Source organism: Batrachochytrium dendrobatidis, assembly GCF_000203795.2.
Source record: "Batrachochytrium dendrobatidis JAM81 unplaced genomic scaffold BATDEscaffold_4, whole genome shotgun sequence".
NCBI lineage: Eukaryota > Fungi > Chytridiomycota > Chytridiomycetes > Rhizophydiales > Batrachochytrium > Batrachochytrium dendrobatidis.
Window position 1 is genome coordinate 1,452,987 of NW_006281102.1, and position 22,379 is coordinate 1,475,365.

The 22,379-nt window shown below is 38.0% G+C and overlaps 9 protein-coding genes across 9 annotated transcripts; 6 read left to right on the top strand and 3 right to left on the bottom strand.

Annotated features, from left to right (window-relative positions):
- Positions 1-62: 62 nt before the first annotated feature.
- Positions 63-4,699, top strand: BATDEDRAFT_24236 (tethering complex subunit PEP3; the record flags this gene model as incomplete). The annotated part of the gene is made up of 19 exons (XM_006677881.1): positions 63-155; positions 279-558; positions 679-830; positions 892-1,044; positions 1,118-1,301; positions 1,389-1,490; positions 1,568-1,649; positions 1,751-1,907; positions 1,990-2,157; positions 2,260-2,667; positions 2,748-2,909; positions 2,984-3,136; positions 3,213-3,353; positions 3,443-3,575; positions 3,707-3,794; positions 3,914-4,123; positions 4,196-4,313; positions 4,398-4,511; positions 4,598-4,699. 19 exons carry the CDS (start codon positions 63-65, stop codon positions 4,697-4,699), a joined length of 3,000 nt encoding a protein of 999 aa, XP_006677944.1.
- A 131-nt stretch (positions 4,700-4,830) lies between these two features.
- Positions 4,831-5,511, bottom strand: BATDEDRAFT_24237 (uncharacterized protein; the record flags this gene model as incomplete). Its single annotated transcript, XM_006677882.1, has 4 exons — positions 4,831-4,924; positions 4,993-5,062; positions 5,154-5,287; positions 5,456-5,511. The coding sequence occupies 4 exons, from the start codon at positions 5,509-5,511 to the stop codon at positions 4,831-4,833; spliced, it is 354 nt and encodes a 117-aa protein (XP_006677945.1).
- A 591-nt stretch (positions 5,512-6,102) lies between these two features.
- Positions 6,103-7,695, bottom strand: BATDEDRAFT_24238 (uncharacterized protein; the record flags this gene model as incomplete). The annotated part of the gene is made up of 8 exons (XM_006677883.1): positions 6,103-6,489; positions 6,601-6,657; positions 6,870-6,935; positions 7,032-7,130; positions 7,249-7,341; positions 7,413-7,486; positions 7,590-7,621; positions 7,655-7,695. The coding sequence occupies 8 exons, from the start codon at positions 7,693-7,695 to the stop codon at positions 6,103-6,105; spliced, it is 849 nt and encodes a 282-aa protein (XP_006677946.1).
- A 362-nt stretch (positions 7,696-8,057) lies between these two features.
- On the top strand, positions 8,058-9,346 carry BATDEDRAFT_87603 (uncharacterized protein; the record flags this gene model as incomplete). Its single annotated transcript, XM_006678114.1, has 3 exons — positions 8,058-8,442; positions 8,529-8,797; positions 8,901-9,346. The coding sequence occupies 3 exons, from the start codon at positions 8,058-8,060 to the stop codon at positions 9,330-9,332; spliced, it is 1,086 nt and encodes a 361-aa protein (XP_006678177.1). The 3' UTR covers positions 9,333-9,346.
- Positions 9,347-9,805: 459 nt separating this feature from the next.
- Positions 9,806-12,436, top strand: BATDEDRAFT_19365 (uncharacterized protein; the record flags this gene model as incomplete). The annotated part of the gene is made up of 5 exons (XM_006677757.1): positions 9,806-10,064; positions 10,124-10,257; positions 10,340-10,750; positions 11,067-11,309; positions 11,380-12,436. 5 exons carry the CDS (start codon positions 9,806-9,808, stop codon positions 12,406-12,408), a joined length of 2,076 nt encoding a protein of 691 aa, XP_006677820.1. The 3' UTR covers positions 12,409-12,436.
- A 447-nt stretch (positions 12,437-12,883) lies between these two features.
- Positions 12,884-13,372, top strand: BATDEDRAFT_24241 (uncharacterized protein; the record flags this gene model as incomplete). Its single annotated transcript, XM_006677884.1, has 1 exon — positions 12,884-13,372. One exon carries the CDS (start codon positions 12,884-12,886, stop codon positions 13,370-13,372), a length of 489 nt encoding a protein of 162 aa, XP_006677947.1.
- A 2,566-nt stretch (positions 13,373-15,938) lies between these two features.
- On the top strand, positions 15,939-16,640 carry BATDEDRAFT_24242 (uncharacterized protein; the record flags this gene model as incomplete). Its single annotated transcript, XM_006677885.1, has 1 exon — positions 15,939-16,640. One exon carries the CDS (start codon positions 15,939-15,941, stop codon positions 16,638-16,640), a length of 702 nt encoding a protein of 233 aa, XP_006677948.1.
- A 1,524-nt stretch (positions 16,641-18,164) lies between these two features.
- On the bottom strand, positions 18,165-18,713 carry BATDEDRAFT_87641 (uncharacterized protein; the record flags this gene model as incomplete). The annotated part of the gene is made up of 1 exon (XM_006678217.1): positions 18,165-18,713. One exon carries the CDS (start codon positions 18,711-18,713, stop codon positions 18,165-18,167), a length of 549 nt encoding a protein of 182 aa, XP_006678280.1.
- A 2,904-nt stretch (positions 18,714-21,617) lies between these two features.
- On the top strand, positions 21,618-22,085 carry BATDEDRAFT_24243 (uncharacterized protein; the record flags this gene model as incomplete). Its single annotated transcript, XM_006677886.1, has 1 exon — positions 21,618-22,085. One exon carries the CDS (start codon positions 21,618-21,620, stop codon positions 22,083-22,085), a length of 468 nt encoding a protein of 155 aa, XP_006677949.1.
- Between the last annotated feature and the right edge of the window lie 294 nt (positions 22,086-22,379).

Consider the following 22,379-nt stretch of genomic DNA (forward strand, 5'->3'; position numbering starts at 1 on the left):
CTAGACATCGATCTAAAGCTGCGATAGCGACGAGTTTGAACTTTAACTTGCAACAACGATCCATGTCATTGTTAGACCATTTTGAAGACCAGCAGCAACGAGCTTATCCGGTTTCTTCTGTTAGCCCTTACATGGGAACCTCGTCCATTGGCTTGGTAAATGCTCATGCAATTCAACTGCAGTTTTGAGCTTATTCCTGTTGTTGTAGTTGGCATATCCACTGCAGTGGTCGAGATAGTTGGATGGTTTAACCAGGATTAACACTGCTTGATATGTAGGAAACTGGAGATCCGTTTACTGGCTCAACCACTGCTGGAACTCCATTGTCTTTGATTGCAGGAAGTTCAGGAATCAACCGATTTGCTAATAAAGATGACCATCGCACTGTTGCTCAGTTTATGCTCGACAAGGTTCAATTCGCATTTCCAGATGACATTCTTGCAGTCGATGTGTCCAACAATATGCTCTGCGTTGCTCTCCGTACTTATACTCCACCAAAAGACTCTGCTAGATTGCGGGTGTTGCGTATCGATCTGGATAAGCCAGATGCTATTGAAGGTTGATTGTTTATTGGAATCATGCTTGATCTGATATCAAACTATTTAGCTGATTGACATGGTTTTTATGAATTAATATCAAATTTGGAAACTCTTTAATGTGCATTGACTGCATATCCAGATATTGTATTCACCATTAAGCAGAAATCCGATCTGATTTTAAATGTGTTTTTGAGTCCACTGGCACACCATCTGATTATCTCTTGTCGATCTGGAGATAATTACTATCTACACGCACGATGGAACAAGCCGCATCTGCTTTCAAAAATCAAGGTTTGTTTTTATTTAAATTCATTGCAGAATCCAAGACTAATGTTATATCCTTGATATCCAGGGAGTGCGCATTCGATCTATTGCATGGGATATAAGCGAAAAAGTAGAAAGTACCGGCCCCATGATTATCGGCTGTAGTCAAGGCCGTATTTTTGAAACCGAGCTTATTCCAAACGAGGATTTTTTTAAAAAGGAGGAGCGTTACTATTCTCAGGTATATGTAATTGCTACATAATGCATTGGGTGCTAGACATTTAATATGCATTACTCAATGCATTACATTTTAGGTTTTTTCTTTGCATCAAGATTCTCCAGTAATTGGAGTGCATTTTTGTCTTTTTCCTCAAAGCAAATTCAAATATTACATCATTGCCGTGACAGACTGTCGTATATATCAGTTTATTGGACAAGCGAGATCGGCTGATTCATCCTTTTTTGCCAATATATTCTCCAGATACGACGAAAATCCAGGTATATAGATCCTGCAAAAGTTTACTAAACTATATCTAATCGCACTTGTTGTACTCATACTTTTTATTTGTGTAATCAAACCTGCAGAATATCAGGAGCTTCCAGGAGCACTCTTGAATCCTGTTATGCGAACTATTGAAACTACATTGCCGAATGCAAGTTGCACAACCAATTTGGCATGGTTAACTGGTATGTTAACAGTACTACCAAAGCATTTGTCAAATTTATGTTCACCCTTGCATATACACGATATAAATGCATTATAGGTGCGGGATTGTATCTGGGGGAAATTAGTGCCAAAGAGCAGTCTTTTGGGGATACGGTTATTGATTCTCCACAAATTCTTCCGTAAGTTACTATATTTGCAAGGTTTATCATTTCAAAAGGCATTGCCAGTAAATCGCACTGAATTTACCGTTTGTTACTTGATTGTACTTGTCGATCATTAGATATTCAGTTTCTGATCCAAAACAGCAAGCCAACATCAACACTGGTCTAATCTCGTTTGTTTTAACCAACTATCATTATGTTCTTTTGTTTAACAATGAGATTGTTGCAATTTCTCAACTTAATAATCACATTGTTAGCCACGAGTCTTTTGTTTTGGTAAATAGTGGTGTTATGAAATGATTTAAACAGGATTTATTATGTATTGTCTGGCTGATTGAAAATGGATTATAATATTTAGGCGCCAAATGAGATGGTTCTTGGCATGTCGTCAGACATGAATCGACGTACACATTGGGTATATACAAACCTCTCCCTTTATGAAATTATTATTACAGATGAAGACCGAGATATTTGGAAAATCATGCTGGACAAAAAGTTGTTTGAGCAAGCTGCAACATTTGCAAAGGTAAAATAATTGTCTTGAATTAAAATAGTTGGATTTTTGTAACGATTGACTATATTCATTGATTGCTGAATATATTTTATTAAATTTTATATTGATAATTAGACACCTGAGCATAAGAGCTTAATCAAAGAAATGCAAGCAGAATCCTTGTTTTCTCAAAAGAAATACATACAATCTGCCATATGCTACGTTGAAACCAATATCTCATTTGAAACGATATGTCTTCGATTTATGAATTTCAAGGAACAGCCTGCTTTATGTGTTTACCTTCGTAAAAAACTTTCATTGCTTCGGAAACAAGATATCACACAAACAACACTGATCGGGACATGGCTTTTGGAGTTGATTTCTGGCAAACTGTGTGCTACTGAGCAAAGATTGACTTCGTTGAAGCAGCGCATGATAATGAGTACAAATACGCTTGATGCAGATAAATCTAAAGCAGCTGAATATGAAAAGGAGCATGCTGATTTGACTTTGGAGCTTCGATTGCTTTTAAAAGAGTACAAGGTTGATCATAATAGTTTTAATTTACAAATGCTTTGATGTTGATGTTTATCAATCTTTTACTAATCATGTCGACTTTTTAGGATCGACTTCACCACCCAACAGTGTATACACTTCTTGGATCTCATGGACGTCATGCTGATTTGGTATATTTTGCTGAACTCATTGGCGACTGGGAAAAGCTTGTTGTATTTTTCATTGAGCGTCGCGAGTGGTCTAAAGCATTGAATATAATTAGTCGACAGGTACATTTTGTTTTACATACTTTACTTGTTCTAATCCGATCGATAACGTTGGCTGCCATTTTACAATTTTATAGGATTCGATTGATTTCTATTATAAACACTCGTCAATTTTGATCCAACATATTCCAAAAGAAGTCATTGGGTTGTGGATGAAAGTTCCTAACCTCAATCCTAGGTTTCTGATGCCATCGATGCTCAATTTGAATATTTTTGGTTCAGCCAATCAGGTATTTGAGATTATATTTGAAAGGTGTTCCATATATTGCTCCAGTATTTTAATATATCTATATCTTGAAATATTAGACAAACTTGGCAAGCTATCTTGAATATTTAGTGGCCAATGGAAACCATGATCGCGTCATTCACAACTACCTTATGCGTCTTTATGTATCCGAGTCGTCACCAGAAAATGAATCACCAGTTTTAGCATATATTCAATCGCAGGTAATGCATGGGTTATTTTGAGCGGTACTGTACTGTACTGCTGTTTAATCATATCAGTGTTTATTGAATTATCTTGTTTTGACATATAGAAAGAATCGCCGTTGCTGGATTTGCCACATGCACTTCGTATTTGTACTGAGCGTGGACTAATTCAAAGCTCTGTGCAGCTGTACGCCATGATGAGTTTATATGAAGAAGCCATTGAATTGGCACTAAATGCAAGTGTTACATGTCACGATGCAGCGTTTTTATTTGGTTTTGGAAAACCGAGTTTCATTTGGATGAGCCAGTGCTAATAATCGTGCTGATGTGTTTTTAGAGAAATGACCTTGACTTGGCACGTATTATTGCAGATAAGCCTGACGAGTCTGATGAAGTTCGCAAGAAACTATGGCTTAAAATAGCTCGTCATGTGATTAGCAGTGCTGAAAGTGTTAGCAGGTAAACTAAAACCGAGTATCATTTTTATAGATTTTTAAGCAGTATTGATTTAACTGAAAACTATACTCTAACACATGAACCAATTTTTGATGAAATATGTACACGGATTTCACTCCTAGTGCATTGGAGTATTTGAAGATTGGTAATTTAAACATTGAGGAAATTCTTCCCTTTTTTCCCGATTTCGTTTTGATTGACGACTTCAAGGATGAGCTCTGCACTGCTCTTGAAGAATACAACGAGTATATTACTACACTGAAAGCTGATTTGGACGATGCAACCAAAGCATCAGAAAATATCCGAAATGACATTCGCGGATTAAAAAACAGGTAGTATTGATTGCTGTACTATGTATTGTTGTAATGAGATCAAGTAGTAGTATTTTAATTTGAATGGATTAGATATATTATTGTGCCAGTGACAGAGACATGCAGAAGTTGCAATCAACCACTCATGACGCGACAGTTTTTGGCATTCCCTTGTCAACACTCGTTCCATTCAGATTGCATCATTAGCTCTGTAGGTCACTTTCTTGATTTCTGTACATTACGAACTGAGCTTGATCAACACAAACTCAATTGAATGATGGTTAAATTCAAATAGATTATAAAAGATACGGCTCGTGGCAAAAGGATTTTGTATATTCGGTCGCAACTGGAAAAGGATGCCAAAACCCCTGTATCGTTCTTGACTGAAGAGCGCAAAGCTACACTCAAGGTACATTTTTTCTGCATGTGTAGAATATTGACTAAATCCAAGAGAATCCAGCAGCTCATTTAGTTTTAATTGGATTGTTTTGTTAGGATGAACTGAATGATCTTATATCGCAGGAATGTATTCTGTGTGGCGACTCGATGATCAAAACAATTGATGAGTCGTTCACGATTCAAGGGGAAGACATGTAGTCTGATTGAGAGTCTATTACCTGATTTCTTTTATTAATAGTAATAAACTCCGTATGCAACTGCAACACAAAACAATGAATCCTGTATATTGAAATCCGTGACAAGACGTTAGTAGGAGTAGGCAAATTCAGTCAAATCAAAGTGGTGGTATTCACACTTGCATTTATAAAGGAATCTTGAGCAATATTATCCGTGTCTGCATCCCAGAAACATCGTGCTCCCATTCTATTTAAAACAGTTGAATGAATCAGATTGGTTCCAAACACTAGGCATGGCTGTAGATACGAATTTACCTTACACCTTCGCCACGCATTTCACCCATGGTTACATGCACTACATATTTGTATCGAGGCAAATCGAGTTCTAATTTGAAATTAGTCTTGATCAAATGGCTAAATCATTGATACATAACAAGCAACGTATCATAAATGCTCTAGTTGATATTTGGAAATACCTTTGAGTTTGTTTTTGATTTCGTCAGCAATCTCTCGTGTCCATTGCGAACAAGTGTCTGGATGGTACGCTACTCCAGTTAATCTATCGGCCAATATCTGGTGAATTTCCTTACTCACTACAGCAGGACGAAACCTAGATACAAAGTCATGATAGGTCAGCACTATACTGGTTTGAATGAGGATTGAGCGGAGGAAAAAGGAAAAACATGAATATCGCTTTATAGCAATAAAGTTTAACCAAGTCGAACAAAGCGGAATGTGTTTGGCATGCAATGGTAAATAACAGTGTGGTATTATGTACTTTTGTTTGTAATTAGGTCGAATATTATAGCTTTGTGAGGTTGCATCTTCGGTCATCATCTTTTGTTGCTGCAAGTATTGGGTTTGGAATGTATAAAGGTTGGACAAGTTTGACTTGAACGCGCTTTTATTACAACCGTATTCATGTGCAATGAAACACCAAATAAGTGCCAAAATACATGATAAACTGCCGATATTATAATATTTTTTAAACTCTTTCTGATTTTCTCGTAGTAGTTGGCATGGAAATAATGGTTGCATTTTCGAGATATGCAATCATGTTCTCTTGAACTAGATTGCATCCAGGTTTTTAGGATACAACAAGAATGAGTTGGATCGACAACATCAAAAAAGGATAATCTCAGTACAAGGCTATAGTCTGATTGTGTGCATCATATGATGAGCGTTGTGTATTGAAAAAAACAGTCAATTTCTAATAGAAAGGTGCAACGAATATTCAACATTGTCCATTTCCAAGCAAAGTATTGACTGCAAGATAAATACAAGTGTTTCATTTTACATGAATACAGCTGTAGATACAACTGATGCGCATTAAATAGCGTCTATCAAGCTCTGCTGTGTAAAACATTCAGACTTTTTCATTATAATGCTGGTGAAATAATAAAAACCGTCGTTTTTCAACTCATATCAAGACGGGGTGTTGTAAGGACGCCGATCACGCACATTAAATCGGTTATGGTTACCACTCGAACCACTATCATAAAAGCCTCTATCGCCATTTCCATTTCTATTACTACTGCTTCCGCTATTGTAACGATTCCCAGTATTACGCCCTCTATTATGCGATTCTTGATTTCCACGTGGGCTCTGTTGTCCAGTGCTGCCGTGTGTTCGATGAGATTTTTCATATCCGTCATCTTCATTGCTTAAACCAGTGGCTCGATATGAAGGTGAAGTCCGTGATAGAGGCGATCGAGATCGCCCTTGCCGTACATATTCTCGTGGTGCACTTTTATGAAATGCTGATGATCGGAATGTAGATCTACCATACGTACAGTTGTCTCCAAAGTGCCCCTAAATGTATTCAGTCAAGCAAGATAAGCAATCTACCAGTTAAATTAAAATATACAAGATAGAGTCGCACGCTTCATCCAAAAATCAAGCCTGGTATTTGAAAACCATTACCTCTTCTCCACACATGTAGCAAAACGCTTTGATTTCACGTGTACGACGATGTGTATCCTAAACATGATTGAGCAAGAAAGTAATGATTATGAGTCATTGAAACCTTGAGAGTTTGAAACCCTATTCAAAATAATTACCCGTGTGTATTTGTATTGACGCCAAACTCTAGTACATTCCTATATCATGCCCATGTGCACCACCAGCGTTAGTTGCAATTATTCATAGCGTGACAATAAAACTCCATTCGTGTAACTATTGAATAAACTTACCCGTGTAGAATGTCCTGATGATGTGCAACATACGCAGTATTTGCGAATACCAGAAGTTGGGCATTGCTTAAACAGCAAGCGTCCCGCGGTTGATCAGAAAAAAGTATGTCATCAGCCATCAGACAAAATAATAACTGTAGTCTAAAAACGGCATACACATACTCCTCGTTGATGGCCTCGTTGAAAGCATATGTAGCAAAGATCTGCAAGTGGACACTTGAGTGGATCGTGATCTTCTCGACATAAATGACATCTAGTTTCCTATAACCAGTTGCAATACATTCAAGCACACTCTTAAAATCTCCTACAAAAAAATCATCCATTTGTGCAAATAGACCGACTTTGAACCAATTAGATATAAAAATCAAATATACCTTACCTTTTCTTTGCAATCTTTAAACATATGTCCTTGGCGTCTGCAAAACCGACAAACTATGGTGGACATATCGACAAAATATCTACTTCCAATTCCCTAAATACGCAGGATTCAGATATACTATAAGCCACAATATTAATATCGAGACCGTCTGATATTCTGCTTACTCTATCTGTCAATATAGGCGCAGTTTCCGAGTTATTGGATGATGATTCAAGAGCAGTTTCAGGCGCAACCATTGCTATACATTTGATGAGTAAAAATATTGTCAATAGAACCAATGGTTAGCTCAAACCTTGAAATATGCAACATCGCAACTATATGCTGCTACGGATTGAACTTACTAGAAACAGTCCCATCTGGCAGTATTTCCAAGCTATTGACAATTCCATGAAAATCAGTAAATTACCGGAAATTGTGGATACATCTACCATACAAGCCCAATGACATGGTAATTACTGAAAGAATCTATAAATTAATACTTGGCATTAATCCAATACGGACCCTTTTATACTCAAGTCGTCAGAAACAACCTCGCCACTTTCCAGATTATCATTCAAACTTTCGTAAATACTGCTGTCCGAGTTGCACATTTCATCCTTAAGCTCTTTTAAATCGGCATTGAATTGGCGGTCGATGTCGTCCATGATGCAGTTAACCATTAAAATTGGAGAAATTTGAGAGAACCAGAATATTCACGTGACACGAATTTCACTTTATGCGGCTGCAGAATTGTTGCAGAATTGTTGCAGAATGCAGTTTGTCCAACAGCCAAGTCTTGCATTGATACATCTGGATTTATTGCCTAGTAAATGACGGGAGGTGGATCTTCAAGCACTTTGTCGCAGGGATTACGAATCGCTGTGGGATACGTCAAGCGTTCATTTGCACACATCCAGAACGAAACCAAAGCTGGCAAGTCTGGCTTTTTTCTTGATCATTGCCTTGTCTTTAATACTAGGCAATCTATGTATCTGCTAACACTTTTTTGTTATTCTACTCTCGTGATCTGCCAATTTCTCCATGATGATGGAAATAAATGGTATTTAGCTCTTAATTTTGATATTGCATTCAAAAAGGAACAAACTTTGTTTCGACTAAACTCTGTTCAAGACCTTGAGAAATGGGTTGTTGGATCTGATGCAGACATTGGTGGTCTTTCTGAAGCATATTGGGGATTGACTCCACAAAATACTGGTGAGCTTTGAATTATTGAAGTGATCTCTGAAATCATCACTGAATTTAAACTTGATTTATTCTGTACTGACAAAGCATCACTGTAGGACTGTTTTGGGGAACATTATCAACCGAACTGCCTCCAAAAGCCACATTCAATCGCAGTGGGTATGCAGGAGTGAGATCTAAAGAGTTGCAGCCGATTATATTTCACAAACCAAAGATTGATGCGTCCATGTTCAGATACCTGGCCATTAGGGCAAAAGGTGACAAGAATCAGTGGTTTATTAATCTAAGAACAACATCCATTTATCCGACATATGTCTGGCAGCATCGTTTATATTTTCAGCGTCCTGGAGAATGGGAAACCATCATGGTAGGCTTGAATTTTTATTGTATTTCCAGTCTATTCACGCTATTATTTATTGAATCTTTGTAGTAGTGGCATAGATCTAACACTATTTCACAATGCAATGTAGATTCCATTCCGAGATTTTATTCTTACAAGTCATGGCTTTGTCCAACCACACCAGATTGCAATGGATCGATCAGCCATCAAAACAGTAGGACTTTCGATTCTTCGCCAGCCTGGAGATTTTTCTGTGGAGATTGACTGGATCAAGGCATTGAACACTGATCAAACACTAGGCGATATGGATATTATTTCTGTAGAAATGCAAGAGAGGCTCAAGGCCAGACGAGCAGTCCATAATGCAAAGGTAGCACCATCTACTGCAAATGCCAACATAGATGACACCAGCATCAAACCATTGGATGGATCTGGACATCAATGGCAAACTGCAGAAGATGTTTCAACACAGGTTACTAGGGATAGAATTGAACAAGAGCAGCAAGTAATTAATATTCCGGATGACAAAGATACAGTCAGTTTGAAAGAGAATAAACATTGAGATGGTTAAAATATCAACATACACAAGTGATCCCGCCTGTTCTGGAGTGACTGCGAGAGGCTGTTCAGCTGATCGACTAAAGCAGTCCGTTGTCTAATAAGAGTGTCGAGCCGTTCTTTTCGACTGTTTGTCTCTAGTCTTTTGCAGTTGCTTTCATGAGTCGAGACAGAATGAACTGAACATTCGATACTGGTATCGGATACAAGACTAACAGTTGTGTCTTGAATCGAGTTCAGATGTGTAGACACAAAGACATACTCTGAGCAGCTCATCAAAAGTGCTCTGCCAAGACGAGACCGAAGCAAATAACCTCTCCAGAAGCGCTGAATGCAGCACGCAGCTCTGTCCATTGGCTTTGGTCTGCACGCTTGAGCAATCTTCGTTCCATCACAGAGTCACGTGGATGACGGGTTGCATTTTCAGTTTTCTTTTTGAATTCTTCAGTTTTTATTGCATTGATTCATAGCATCGACATGGGAACATTCAAGAAGGAGCGCAGTGGTGCTGGAAAGAGTGCTGCTTCTGCTGAAGGCGGTCATTCACTCACAAATGTCACTCACGTTAAAGGTGTCAATTTTTATAGAAATGCCAAGCAGGTGCGACAGTTGAATATGATCAAAGGTGGAAAACCCACTCGAGATGCTTCTGGAAAGATCACCAAGGCTGCAGTCTTTCAGACTCGTCTAGCTCCTGGAACTCAAGCAAGAGTGCAATCAGATAGACGATGGTTTGGTAATTTTTTTGTTTTTTGGGGATTTCTTTTTTTTGTACTCACAATTTTCTGTATTTAGAAAACACTCGTGTGGTTGGCCAAAAGGAATTGGATTCGTTTAGAGATGCAATCAATTCAAAACTCAATGATCCATATAGCTTTGTTTTGCGCACTAAGCAACTTCCTCTTGGGCTTGTTTCCGAGTATCAAAAGGTATGTCTTTGTTTTTTCTTTTTTTTCTTGAACTAGAACTGATCTAGGGTTTTTATTTGCTGCATCATATTTCCATTGTTAGCAATCTCGCATGCATTTGCTTGATACAGAGACTTTTGGAAGCACATTTGGTCCAAAGGCTCAGCGTAAAAAGCCCAAGCTAAATGCTGCTTCTATGGAGGATCTTGCCACTCATGTCGATACAAAAATTGGTGGATACGATGTTGATAAAGACGAGATTCTCAAAGTGAATGTAGACGGAACTATTCCCGAAGCACGTGATCCTATTTTTAAAAAGGGCCAGTCCAAGCGTATCTGGAACGAGTTGTACAAGGTTATTGATAGTTCTGACGTGATCATCCATGTTTTGGATGCTCGTAACCCTGAAGGTACTCGATGTCCCAATGTCGAGCGCCATCTTAAAAAGGAAGCACGACATAAACAACTCATTTTTGTCTTGAACAAATGTGATTTGGTTCCTAGCTGGGTTACGGTATGTTGCTCACTCTATTTCTTTTAGTTAAACACCCCACCCCACCGTTAAGTCATGACATGTATTGTGTCTTGAACACAACCATCTACATTCTTTGTCAGTTACAACGGTGGAACAGTAGCCTATTCATTCTCATAGATTTTCGTTCTGAAGATCTTGAATGTACACGGACGTCCGCGAGAGTAGGAAAAAGTCAATTATCTAAACTTTTTCCTTAGTATTCTTGGACACACATTTTTATTCTATACCTGAATACATCTTGTATCTTGATTCTATTTTTGACGAAACTGATTTTTATTTCCACTATTGTTTGCAGGAGAAATGGAAGCGCACGTTGGAAGCTGAATATCCCACGGTTGCATTCCATGCCAACATCAACAACTCGTTTGGTAAATCTGCTTTGATCAATTTACTTCGTCAATTTAGCAAACTTCATTCCGACAAAAAACAAATCTCTGTTGGATTTGTTGGATATCCAAATACTGGAAAAAGCTCCATCATCAACACTCTCAAAGCAAAAAAAGTTTGCTGTGTTGCACCCATTCCTGGTGAAACCAAGGTAAGCTATACTGTATTAAACGACTATTAACCCTTGATATGATGCTGACTTGCTATTCTCACGAGTTTAGGTGTGGCAATACATTACCCTTATGAAGCGTATCTATCTGATTGATTGTCCTGGTGTCGTGTATGGCTCTTCTGAAGACACTGAAACAGATATCGTTCTCAAGGGCGTTGTTCGTATTGAAAACATTTCGCTTCCTGAGCAGTATATTCCTGCCATCATTGAACGGGTACGCCAAGAGTATCTTGCTCGTACATACAGTCTCACCTCATGGACCGATTATGTCGACTTTCTCTCGCAGATTGCAACACGATCAGGCAAATTGCTCAAGGGTGGAGACCCCGATATCAACACTGTTGCTAAAATGGTATTGAATGATTTTATTCGTGGCAAGATTCCATACTATACACTTCCTAAAAAACCTCTTGCTATCCTACCTGAAGCAGAGTCTACATCTGCCACAGCTATTGCTGAAAGTGTTTCTACCGAGGTAGAACTGGATACTCCCCACGATATCAAATTCAAAACTGTTTCACGTGTAGAACAGAAAATGAGCCATATTCGTGTGTTGCAAAACTATTTGCCAGACGAAATGGAACATGCTGGAGTTTCCAAAGAAGAACTCGAGCATGAGGCTGCTCTTGCTGCTGCTGCCAATGATAAATCCTCTATTGATGATGAACTGGACTACGACAGCGGTGATGACGATGTAACTGAAGTGTCTACCGTGACTGCAGGCACTAAATCAAGCCAATGGCGCGATGAATTGTCCGACGACGAAGTACTCAAAGACGACAGTACGTCGTCCAGTCCTATTTCTAAAAATTCTGCCGTCACATCTCCTTTGAAGCGATTGGTATCTACTACCAATCGTGCAGCAAAATCTACCAAAGTCAAGAATGCACCAGCTGCATTTTCTGATGAAGAGGTGGATCGCCGACATAGCAAAAAGGAACCTCGTATGACTACCAATAAGAAAAAGGTTGGTTCCAATTTTTACGATACGGCAAATGTCAAGAATCGTAATCGCAACAAGTCTCGCCCAGATGCATCTAGCAAGAGTGCTGCCAAGGGAAAGTGGAATGTTGAGTAACTATAATAATATTTTGTTTATATAGCACTATCATATTTTTTAATTACAATCGGCATTGGGTGGACACTTTAGTTTTACTTGTTTATAAAGATTTGGTTTGGATATTATTTTGGTATTTGAATTAAAGTTTTAGAAGTAAATAGCTGTATAGTTTAGCAACTGTTTAATGCATACTATTTAGGAAGGGGATTGCTTCTTGACTATTTTTAGAATAAAACACTAGTATAATAGTTCAAGGGATATACAACCCAGTGTCCTATACACAAGATTGAAAACACCTCTGGTTAAAGAATTGGCATCGTAGTAAACCACATTTAGGTAGCCCTATGCTTTTAACACGTTGCAAAGGGCTGGCTTGTTACAACTAAAAAGCTGATGAAAATAATATGCTTTCTGTTCTTATCAAGAGTCACCCAATTGAACACTGGTTTCTACTTTCTATCATTTTTAACCATTCAACTATAAACTCGTCGATATGAGGTTTACTGACATTCTACTTGTGCTGACCTTGTCTGTAACTGCCAATGCATTAGTGATTTCATCCAAATCAATCACTCAATCACACCATCTATCAAAACGCAGTCCCGGAAAAGGTATACAGCTATTGGGAAAAAACAATTCAAGCGACGAACTAAGCCAAGAAGAAGAGGAAGAATACAAGGCTTTAATGGAAGATTACAGACAACATAAACGTGAAAAGAAGAAAAAGTGCAGGAAGCATCAAGCTTATTTGTCTGAGATGAATAATATGGGATTCAAGTCATCTGCATTAAAACTGGTTAGTCAACTTTTGATGGGAACTAGTCATGCAAAGCCACACAATCAATCGGAGCGTAAAGCCCAAATGGTTACTGAAGATCAATTGCTAACCGAATGCGAGGAAGCGAGTCGAAACAAAAAAGAAGCAAAGAAAAAGTTGAAGGATTTTAAGAGACTTCATGGTATTACAACCATATTGACGTAAATATACCACCAAATAACAGTGTCGGTGTATAATAAACAGTCAGTGTCATGAAATGATCGACAATTCAGTGGTGTTGCTGGTGGTGATTGACATACATGGTTACATTACTGACATGTGACATCGTTGCTGTTGAACTAGATCGTGATCGTATCCGTGATTCAGAACACAACAAATGTGTGTACAGAGTTGTATTGACAACATTGACAATCAAACACAATACATGAATGTGAGTTCAAACTTGGTGATTGTACAGCGTATGATTACTAAAAGTGCACAAAGTGTAGATTTAACATTATAGTTTGACTGTGTGTCATATGATGATCGTTGTATTGGTTGAATGATCGCAGTGTTTATCTAACCAATACAGCCAATATCACCACTCAACTCGACGGGTGATCGTTTAATGGCATGTTACTGGACTGACAATTTCAAGAGTCAATTTAAACAATATCTGTGATATAGAGTCTGTATTACAATATACATTCAAGGTTTCACTCATATATTGAAATGGACAGATAGTTGCAGCCATATCATTCAATCACAAACATGTACAAATCAAACAACCACGATTAAACAATCCATTTTGGTATCAATCCAACTGGTCAATATTATCATTTTAATACATTATGTTGATGATACAGTGACTCGGATCAAGTCTTTTACTCAACATTGTAATGTTCAATATTAAATATTCAAATTGAGCTTGATTGTAATGCAACCATTATCTCGACTTGACACGACCATATCAGACTGTGTATACACGACTGACCTGATTACATAACCACTAAATAAACACTGTCACATCGTGTATACACACATGCTCAGATTCCATTTGGATTGTTGGTCAGTACAACTCGATTGTTGCCGAGTTGCAAACTATCATTACAATGCCAATCAGTGCTGATCAGTCAATTGTTGGATTGGTAAATGTGCCACAAACATGCATTTAAATGCTGAATCTGACAAGTGGATGGTGATTGTTCCAGTCAACAGTTGGATTGGATTGACTGCAACATTGTCATTGATCGCAGTCACTGTTGACCAATACACTGTAATACATTGACAGTATCGAGATCAACATTGCCAACAATACTGTCAACTTTCGAGTCCTGTGATACACCGTTTCAATCATGACCGGATCGAGGTTGATCACTTGTCAATACATGGACCAGTTGTATAATCGCACAACTGTTGGTTAACCAATGTTTGACTGTCGATATTTGAATATTGACCAACATACACAACACCGATATCCAATACATCACACATGTATACACTGTATATATGCGGTAGCAATGACCAATCCAAACCAAACAGTGACAGAGTTACTCATCAACATATACTCGATTATCAGTCGAGTCTGCATATATCAACTAGTTGTGATACGTCATAATCAATGTGGATTGTATTGTCCACCAATCGATCATGACAGCTAACCAATACCAATCATGTAGTCAATACAATCACCAACATATCGATGATTGTTGATTGGCGGTTACAATTCGTCAATTGTATCCAATGTTACAGTTGATGCACATCTGATTACTGCAAATCAACAACTTGTCAATCATATCATAGTGTGTATTGCCAACGAACCATGCAATTACAAATCAATGTATACGTGATCAACATTTGATATTTGATGGTGATGAACCAACCATGATTGATTGTATCATACAACTAATACAGTTGCATTGTCTGGTATGTATGATCGACCCAGTCATGTCAAACAGTAACTAATGTGTGTATATCGAGTTTGAGTTGCATGGACACATCAAGGTGTTTGATAACGAGTCCAACGTGATGATACAAACCCAATATTATATGAATATCCAAGTTGATGAATCAAGTCGAGGTTTGCAAAGTGTCAATGTCAGGTCAATCAAACGAACCAGTCAACCATTATATTGTGACTAGTGATGGCACGGTTTGAATGTCAACGAGTTGGACAGTCGATAATATGGGTGATTGTGATTTGGTCAAACCGCAATACTCGTATATCACTAAACCAGTTTGATGTACGTGGTGTAAGCAGTATGCATAAACTCGTTGATATCATGGACTATAACCAATATACACCACACATATACAGTGGTAAATAACAACGTGTGATGTATCCAGTGATCGTATACTGGTCGATTGGTGCAATATGATCATGTCACATACTATTGTATTGGTGACAATGTGATGTTGAACAGATGAGATTTCGAGTGTTTGCAATATAGCTGGTGTGGATGTACAACATTTATTGTGTACCGTCATGTAATGATATCACCTGGAATGTGCTATGTAGTGACATCATAGTGCGGCAAGTGTACTCTGGTCGTTGATCTTGATATCAGGGTTTAAGTCACTCCACAAACAATTGTGTAAAGGGAGGTCTTTTAAAGTTACATTGCCATTCATAGCAGTAAATCAATGCTAACCCCGACAACACAAATCCCTTAGGACGGTCATTCAAGGAATATGCTTTTGATATTATCAATCTAATAATGAGTATAAATACGACACCAAACTATCGTGTTGAATAACATTCATCTACAACTTGCTCAATCAAACCAATACAATGAAATTCTCAATTGCCGTACTGTCATCAATCATTGCTGTATGCTCAGTCACGATTGCCAATCCAGTTGATCCCAGTTCTACCATGAGTTCTGCAACTAGCACTCCAACAGCCTCTACAAGCGCAACTTCAACTGGTGGACCCACTTCTTCAGTTTTTAGCTCAAACAACGCTGGCTGTGATTCATTTGATCAGGAAGGAATCGATCTGATCAAAGCATATGCAAACATTAAAATGGTGCTCGACAATGAACATAAAAAATACAGCCAAAAAGAATCCGATATTGAAGAATATACAAAGCTGATTAATAAGAAAATGAAAAAACTCGAACTCCTGGAACAAAAAGCTCAAGAAAGCAATGGCGCTGTAGATTATACTGCAAAGATTTCTCAAGTTAAATATCAAATTAGAGCTTACCGTGCAATTCTTAAAGCAATCAAAGATGAGTTGATGAAATTATATCATGAGTATCTTGAATGGAATAAGGGATGGCGTAAACTACGAATGGCGGTTTATGATTACCTCGAAAAACATGATTCGACTGGAGAAATGGCTGGTGATACCCCACTCCTGAAATCAATTCCCGAATTTATGCAATGCTTTGTTAAATTCTACAGCGGCTCACCAGATTTATTTCAGCAATCTGAGCATGGTGCAGTTGCTCAAGATTCTGGTGCTGAACAACAAACTCTTCAACCATAGACTCGTCGCATTTCTGAATCTGGACATCAACTATCGACAGCATTATCTACAACATACTACAATACAGCCGTATTATATGTTGGTTTACTCTGCTGTTTGTCTTGCGTTCAATCTCGTTCATTCAATAAACATCTTTCATTACCAAACAACAATGTATTATACTAATGGTTTGATAATATTACATCAATCACTACCACACATTGAATTGGTCAGATGGACTCATCAAAAACATATATTTGTGGTTGATCAACATTGTGACATTCAAAATACACTGATGAAACAGCTGATCTTGTGTAACAGCAGCCGATACAACTAGATTTACTAATCATGTTCAACATCACTGTTTGTTTCCAACTTGCAGTCGATTCACAGCTATCACCAGTGTTTGTATCAGTGTCGATTCCAATATACTTGTAGCAATACGGACAATAGTACTGTTTTTTCCATATCAAGCGTGTTGTGTATTTCGATAAGCTTTTGAAGTTCCAGCACTCGGATTTTTACTCGAATAATCTTGTTTCTGTTACTTTGAATTCAATTTAAACACAGTACTGCCATTTAAATTGTAATCAAGCATGTATTTGTATATACTATATGTTGGAATATCCAGACGGATACTCTTAAGCGGTAACCTGTGGCAAGACTAATTCTTGCAACATCCATTTTAAACTCCAAGTTAAACCCTTTCATCACCAAAAATCCATGTGCTTCAAACTCCATTACACTCATCTCTAGGATTCGAGTCCCCAATAACGGGTAGACGATGTTATTATTAAACTAACGAACTCCAGAAAACAGTCCTAGTAGTTTCCACTTTACGCCTCCTAATTAACCCTCCTTTATTATCAAACAATTCACATGGTCATGCCACAAGACACGAACAAACAATTACTATAAAAGAGCCCATAACTATCTCATTAATAAACAACTCTTCAAACTATTTCAATCTTGTAATTACTTTATTGCATTTTTTCACTATTCCTGAAAAGATAAAATCTGTTAATCTTAAACTATTGTGCAGCTTCCCATTACACTTTTGGTTTGGTTTCTTCTGATAACTACAAACAGTTACAGATTATATCTACACTACAAACCCGAAGCTCACAAAAATCTGGCAATACCATGGTCGTAATACCACACCACATATGTTACATTGCAAACTGACACAACACTAATTGACCAATATCAAAGTAGTTGATGACGCAATCTACATCCGACTTTGAATAAATGTATTGCTCCGTTTGTTGTACAATACACGACATGGTCGGTTGGTGGTATCATACAGCCATGCAACTGACAAGTGATTGCAAGTATGACTGGTGGTTACATGTACAATCAACACTGGTTGTTATCAGGTCATTAATGTATATGTAACAAACCATGCCAATGTATCAATCAACAATCCAGTAACTGTTGATGTAATACCCAACACAGTATACACAAACATGCAGTATGCAATCAATGATATGGTTGTTGACCCATCCACAATACTCGGTAAATATCAACACACCAGAAAGTTTAAATTTATTCAAAATCAAATTGATTGGTAAATGTCAATGTGAATTTGAGCTCGACCTCTTCAGAATCTGAATCCGGCTCTTCAGAATCTGAACTCGACTCTTCTGAATCTGAATCCGGCTCTTCATATTCAAAACCATACTCTTCAATAAACTTTTTCGCTTTTTGTTTGATACTATCTTCTTCCAATGGTTCTTCAGCTTCTGGGCTGTGACTTGGCTCAGACATACCTTCTTCGCTCACTGGTTGTTGCTGGTCTTGATTGGAAGTGCTTGGACCGGGTTGATCCATTGATTGTTTCCGACTTCGTTTTGGAGCACTTGGACCGGGTTGATTCGTTGGACGTTTTCGACTTCGTTTTGGAGCACTTGGACCAGTTCGATGCAAGTATTGCTGGCCTTGTCCGGAAGTGCCTGGTTCAGGTTCATTGGTTGGACCAGACAATTGACTCGAAGTGCTTGATGCCTGAACTGAGTCATTGCCGTTATCTGAAACCAGTATTGCATTAGCGGTTGCTGCCGCGCTCAGTACGAATAAAATGTCAATGAACTTCATTAGATTGGTGGATAGGCTTAAAAGATGGTTAGATGGGCAGATTGTTAATTATAAAATTAAACTTAATTGTATTTGTATGTTTTGTATATTAAACCAACCCTTTTAGGTTAACCAACGACACAGGGTTACTTGATTGTTTGTAGTGAGCCAATATCAAATTAGACAGTATGATGCTCCATAATCATAATATCATATTGATCAATTTAATGTCCATGTCAATTGTATGATGCTTTTACGACCCTTTTATCAGGTATATTGAAAAGCACCCTTCAAGAGTGTTGTGCAGCCACAACGCTTTGTTTTACAACCGTATTCATGTAAAATGGATCACTTGTATTCATCCTGAAATGACTGTATTCTGAATTGCAATATACAATGGTTACATATTCGGTTGGTTGCTACTACACATTGCGTGTTTGATATACAACAACCATCATATGACACACAATCAGACTATAGTGTTGAATCTACACTTTGCACTATTAGTAATCATACATTATACGATCACCACCAATGTGAGGGTTCATGTATGCCGACAATATCGTGATATTTGTTGACTCTGATCAGTCACTCCAATTGGCATCTGGTGTACTTGCACAATAAATGGAACAATGTCAAACAAGTTTTGGTGTAGTCAAATGCAACATACTCGGTTTCCGTGGTCACAACACTTTGATCCCAAATTACTAATTGATATGATGCTACACGAACAACAGATTCGTCGTGTTCAACACTACAAATATCTGGATGTTGTATTGCATGAACCACTGTATCACACCATGCGACTGAACTATAATCAGGTTGCTGTGTTCAATAGCATGTTGGTTGTGTCTGGTTCTTGCAAACCACCAACTCACAATCAACTTTCAGACACGAATATTCTTGGCAGTCATTCTAGTAATGATCATGTATGCACTGGATCTGGTTAGTGATTGGTGGTAACTTGACCTGCATACACAGTCAACAACGGTGTGTAACACACATTGAATGCATGCAACTCCATGACTGTTGTTCCCTTGTTGTTGAAATGGGTTCAGATCACCATCAGCTCACTCACTCGTTGCGCCGATGTGATTGCATGATCAACCTGACACCAATCAAACCACACTCGAATATATATGTTCCAGTCATGTGCATGGTGTATCGATTGTCAACTCCAACACATTCCACCATGATTATGGTCACATCACACCATGTCAATGTATGTCGATCGCTATCACATTGCAACCAGTTATCATCCAATGACTGCAATGCAATACCGTGCATGTATTGTGACTGATGCGCTGTACACCATCAGCAAGTGTGCAACTGTCACTTGATATATCGAGTCTGATATGCAACAACATGCTGTGTTTACCATGATCAGGTTTTTTATCAATCTTGGACTCACGATACATGATTTGTCATGTTGGATTGTGTGGATGTGTCATGGACTGCAATTTAGTTGCATACACACATATGTTGGACATTGACTGATGCATACTGTGCAATGACTGATCAGTGCGGGTGTGATTGCACACTTGGTGGTATTGTGCATTATGGTTGTTTGACAATGTATGAATGCTGGATTAGTCGGTTATATGCAACCCATTTGAATCGACCTATTTGGACAATCACTCGATGTAACTGACAACAATGTGTATACATGGCTGTTGAATCAGTTGAGTTTGTGCTGGTAGCGTACCGGTGGTAACAAACACAACTCTGGCACCATCACTGGGACTGTCATACAACAGTTGACTAGCAAATTTGTAACACCAACAGTATATGCTTGTACGATTACAACTTGTTCACATGAGATCATTTCATATCTCAATACCCGAGTTTATTTTAAATAAATCCATTCAAAAAAATGAACAATTACAATCAAATACTGCCACTGTGTTTAATATACACATATTGATGTATTCAGTGATCGTATAGTAGCTGATTGGTGCAATACGATCATGTCAACTATAATATTGCATTGTTGATAAATGTGCTTGCATGACAATGATGTGTATGGATAACTGAACCACCACATACACGGCATGGTATACTTGCACCAGTATACCATATTCCAGCTGTTGATATCGCGCATTCGATGTCATTGCAATGTATCAACTCACTCAACACGATTGGTATCGATTGTTGTAGTCATCAAATGTCGTCATTACTCATGCATGTACCAGCTGTGTGTGATTGATATTGATCATCATGACATGTATTCAAATGCAACACTATCAATATACACCGTGTCATTTGTGATCAACTATAACTGGTATGGACTGCAATCGATTGTGCACGGCAGTGTAACATTTATCGCAGTTGTTGATCTATGCTCAACAATGTTATGATGATGAGTGACTGGATCAAATTGCAGTGTATATACGAGTCATACAATGAGTCGTACAGCGAGTTGCTCGAGTGATGAAATGAGTGCATCAATCCAGAATACGAGTCAACCATGACATATGATCATAATGTGTGGTTGATACAGTTATATAGTGACAATCGATGTTGATATAGTAGCACACAACATACAATATCACAACACATGTTGATGGCCAACTAATAACTGAATGTCATCCAGTTGCGTATAGTCCTACTTGGTCTGTGCTTGACTATATTGTGATGTACTGACCCTTTTAGGGTGGACGAGGGTGGAAAACTGCAGAATCAACCATACGACACTTGAATACACAAGCAGTTGTTCAACCAAGATTGAAGGTTATCATAAAGGAAGATCCCTTTAAAGTTTAACATTGATAGCAACAAACTGCTACCAACCCTGACAACAACACTGGTTTTTTAGGACGGTCATATGAAAACATGCTTTTAACACTGTCTGCTTGATGATGTATAAATACAATTCAAATCAGACCTGTTGAATGACATTACAACTTGCTTAATCAAACCAGTAGAATGAAACTTTTAATTGCCGTATTGTCATCAATCTTGGTTGCTTGCTCAGTTACTACTGCCAATCCAATTGATCCCAGTGAACGTACAAGTACTGAATCCAGCGCTTCAACATGTTATCCCAGTGTGGCTACAACCACTTATGCTAGCTCTTTGGCAGTTTCTAGCTCACAGGCTACAAATTTAGTTGATCCTAGTAAACTTTCAAATAGTGATATGAATTTGATCAGAGAATACGTACAACGAAAAGCAGATCGTAGCAGCGCAATGGAAGTATATGGTTCGGATGAATCTATAAATTCCGCTCAAAGAGAATTGATAAACCGGCTAGGTGAACAGCTTGCGCTTTTGAAATATAAATTTCCGGATAGAAAGAGTAATTCAGAGTGCGAGAAAAAGGTCAAGAAAATCAAACAAGGTCTTGAATTTCAAAAGAAAGAAACTTCAAAAACTTCAAAAAAAAATGCATAAACTTGAGCTTGAGATTAAAGCTTTAGTTTTGGACCTGGAACTGCAAGCAAAAAAAATCATATCATTTTTTGTTAAAAAATATCCGAATACTTTATCAGTTAATCTAAAACTAATCTCTCAATCAAAAACCACCACAATAAAAATCACCAACAAAGTAAGTACTACAAACAAACAACAGCCAAAATCTCAGCAAGCCTCTACTAGTGGAACTCGAAGTTCACCACGACATCGTGAAAGCTCAACGTCGTCATTGAATGAAATGTCTACAGTTCAACCCACTCAAACAACCTCCAG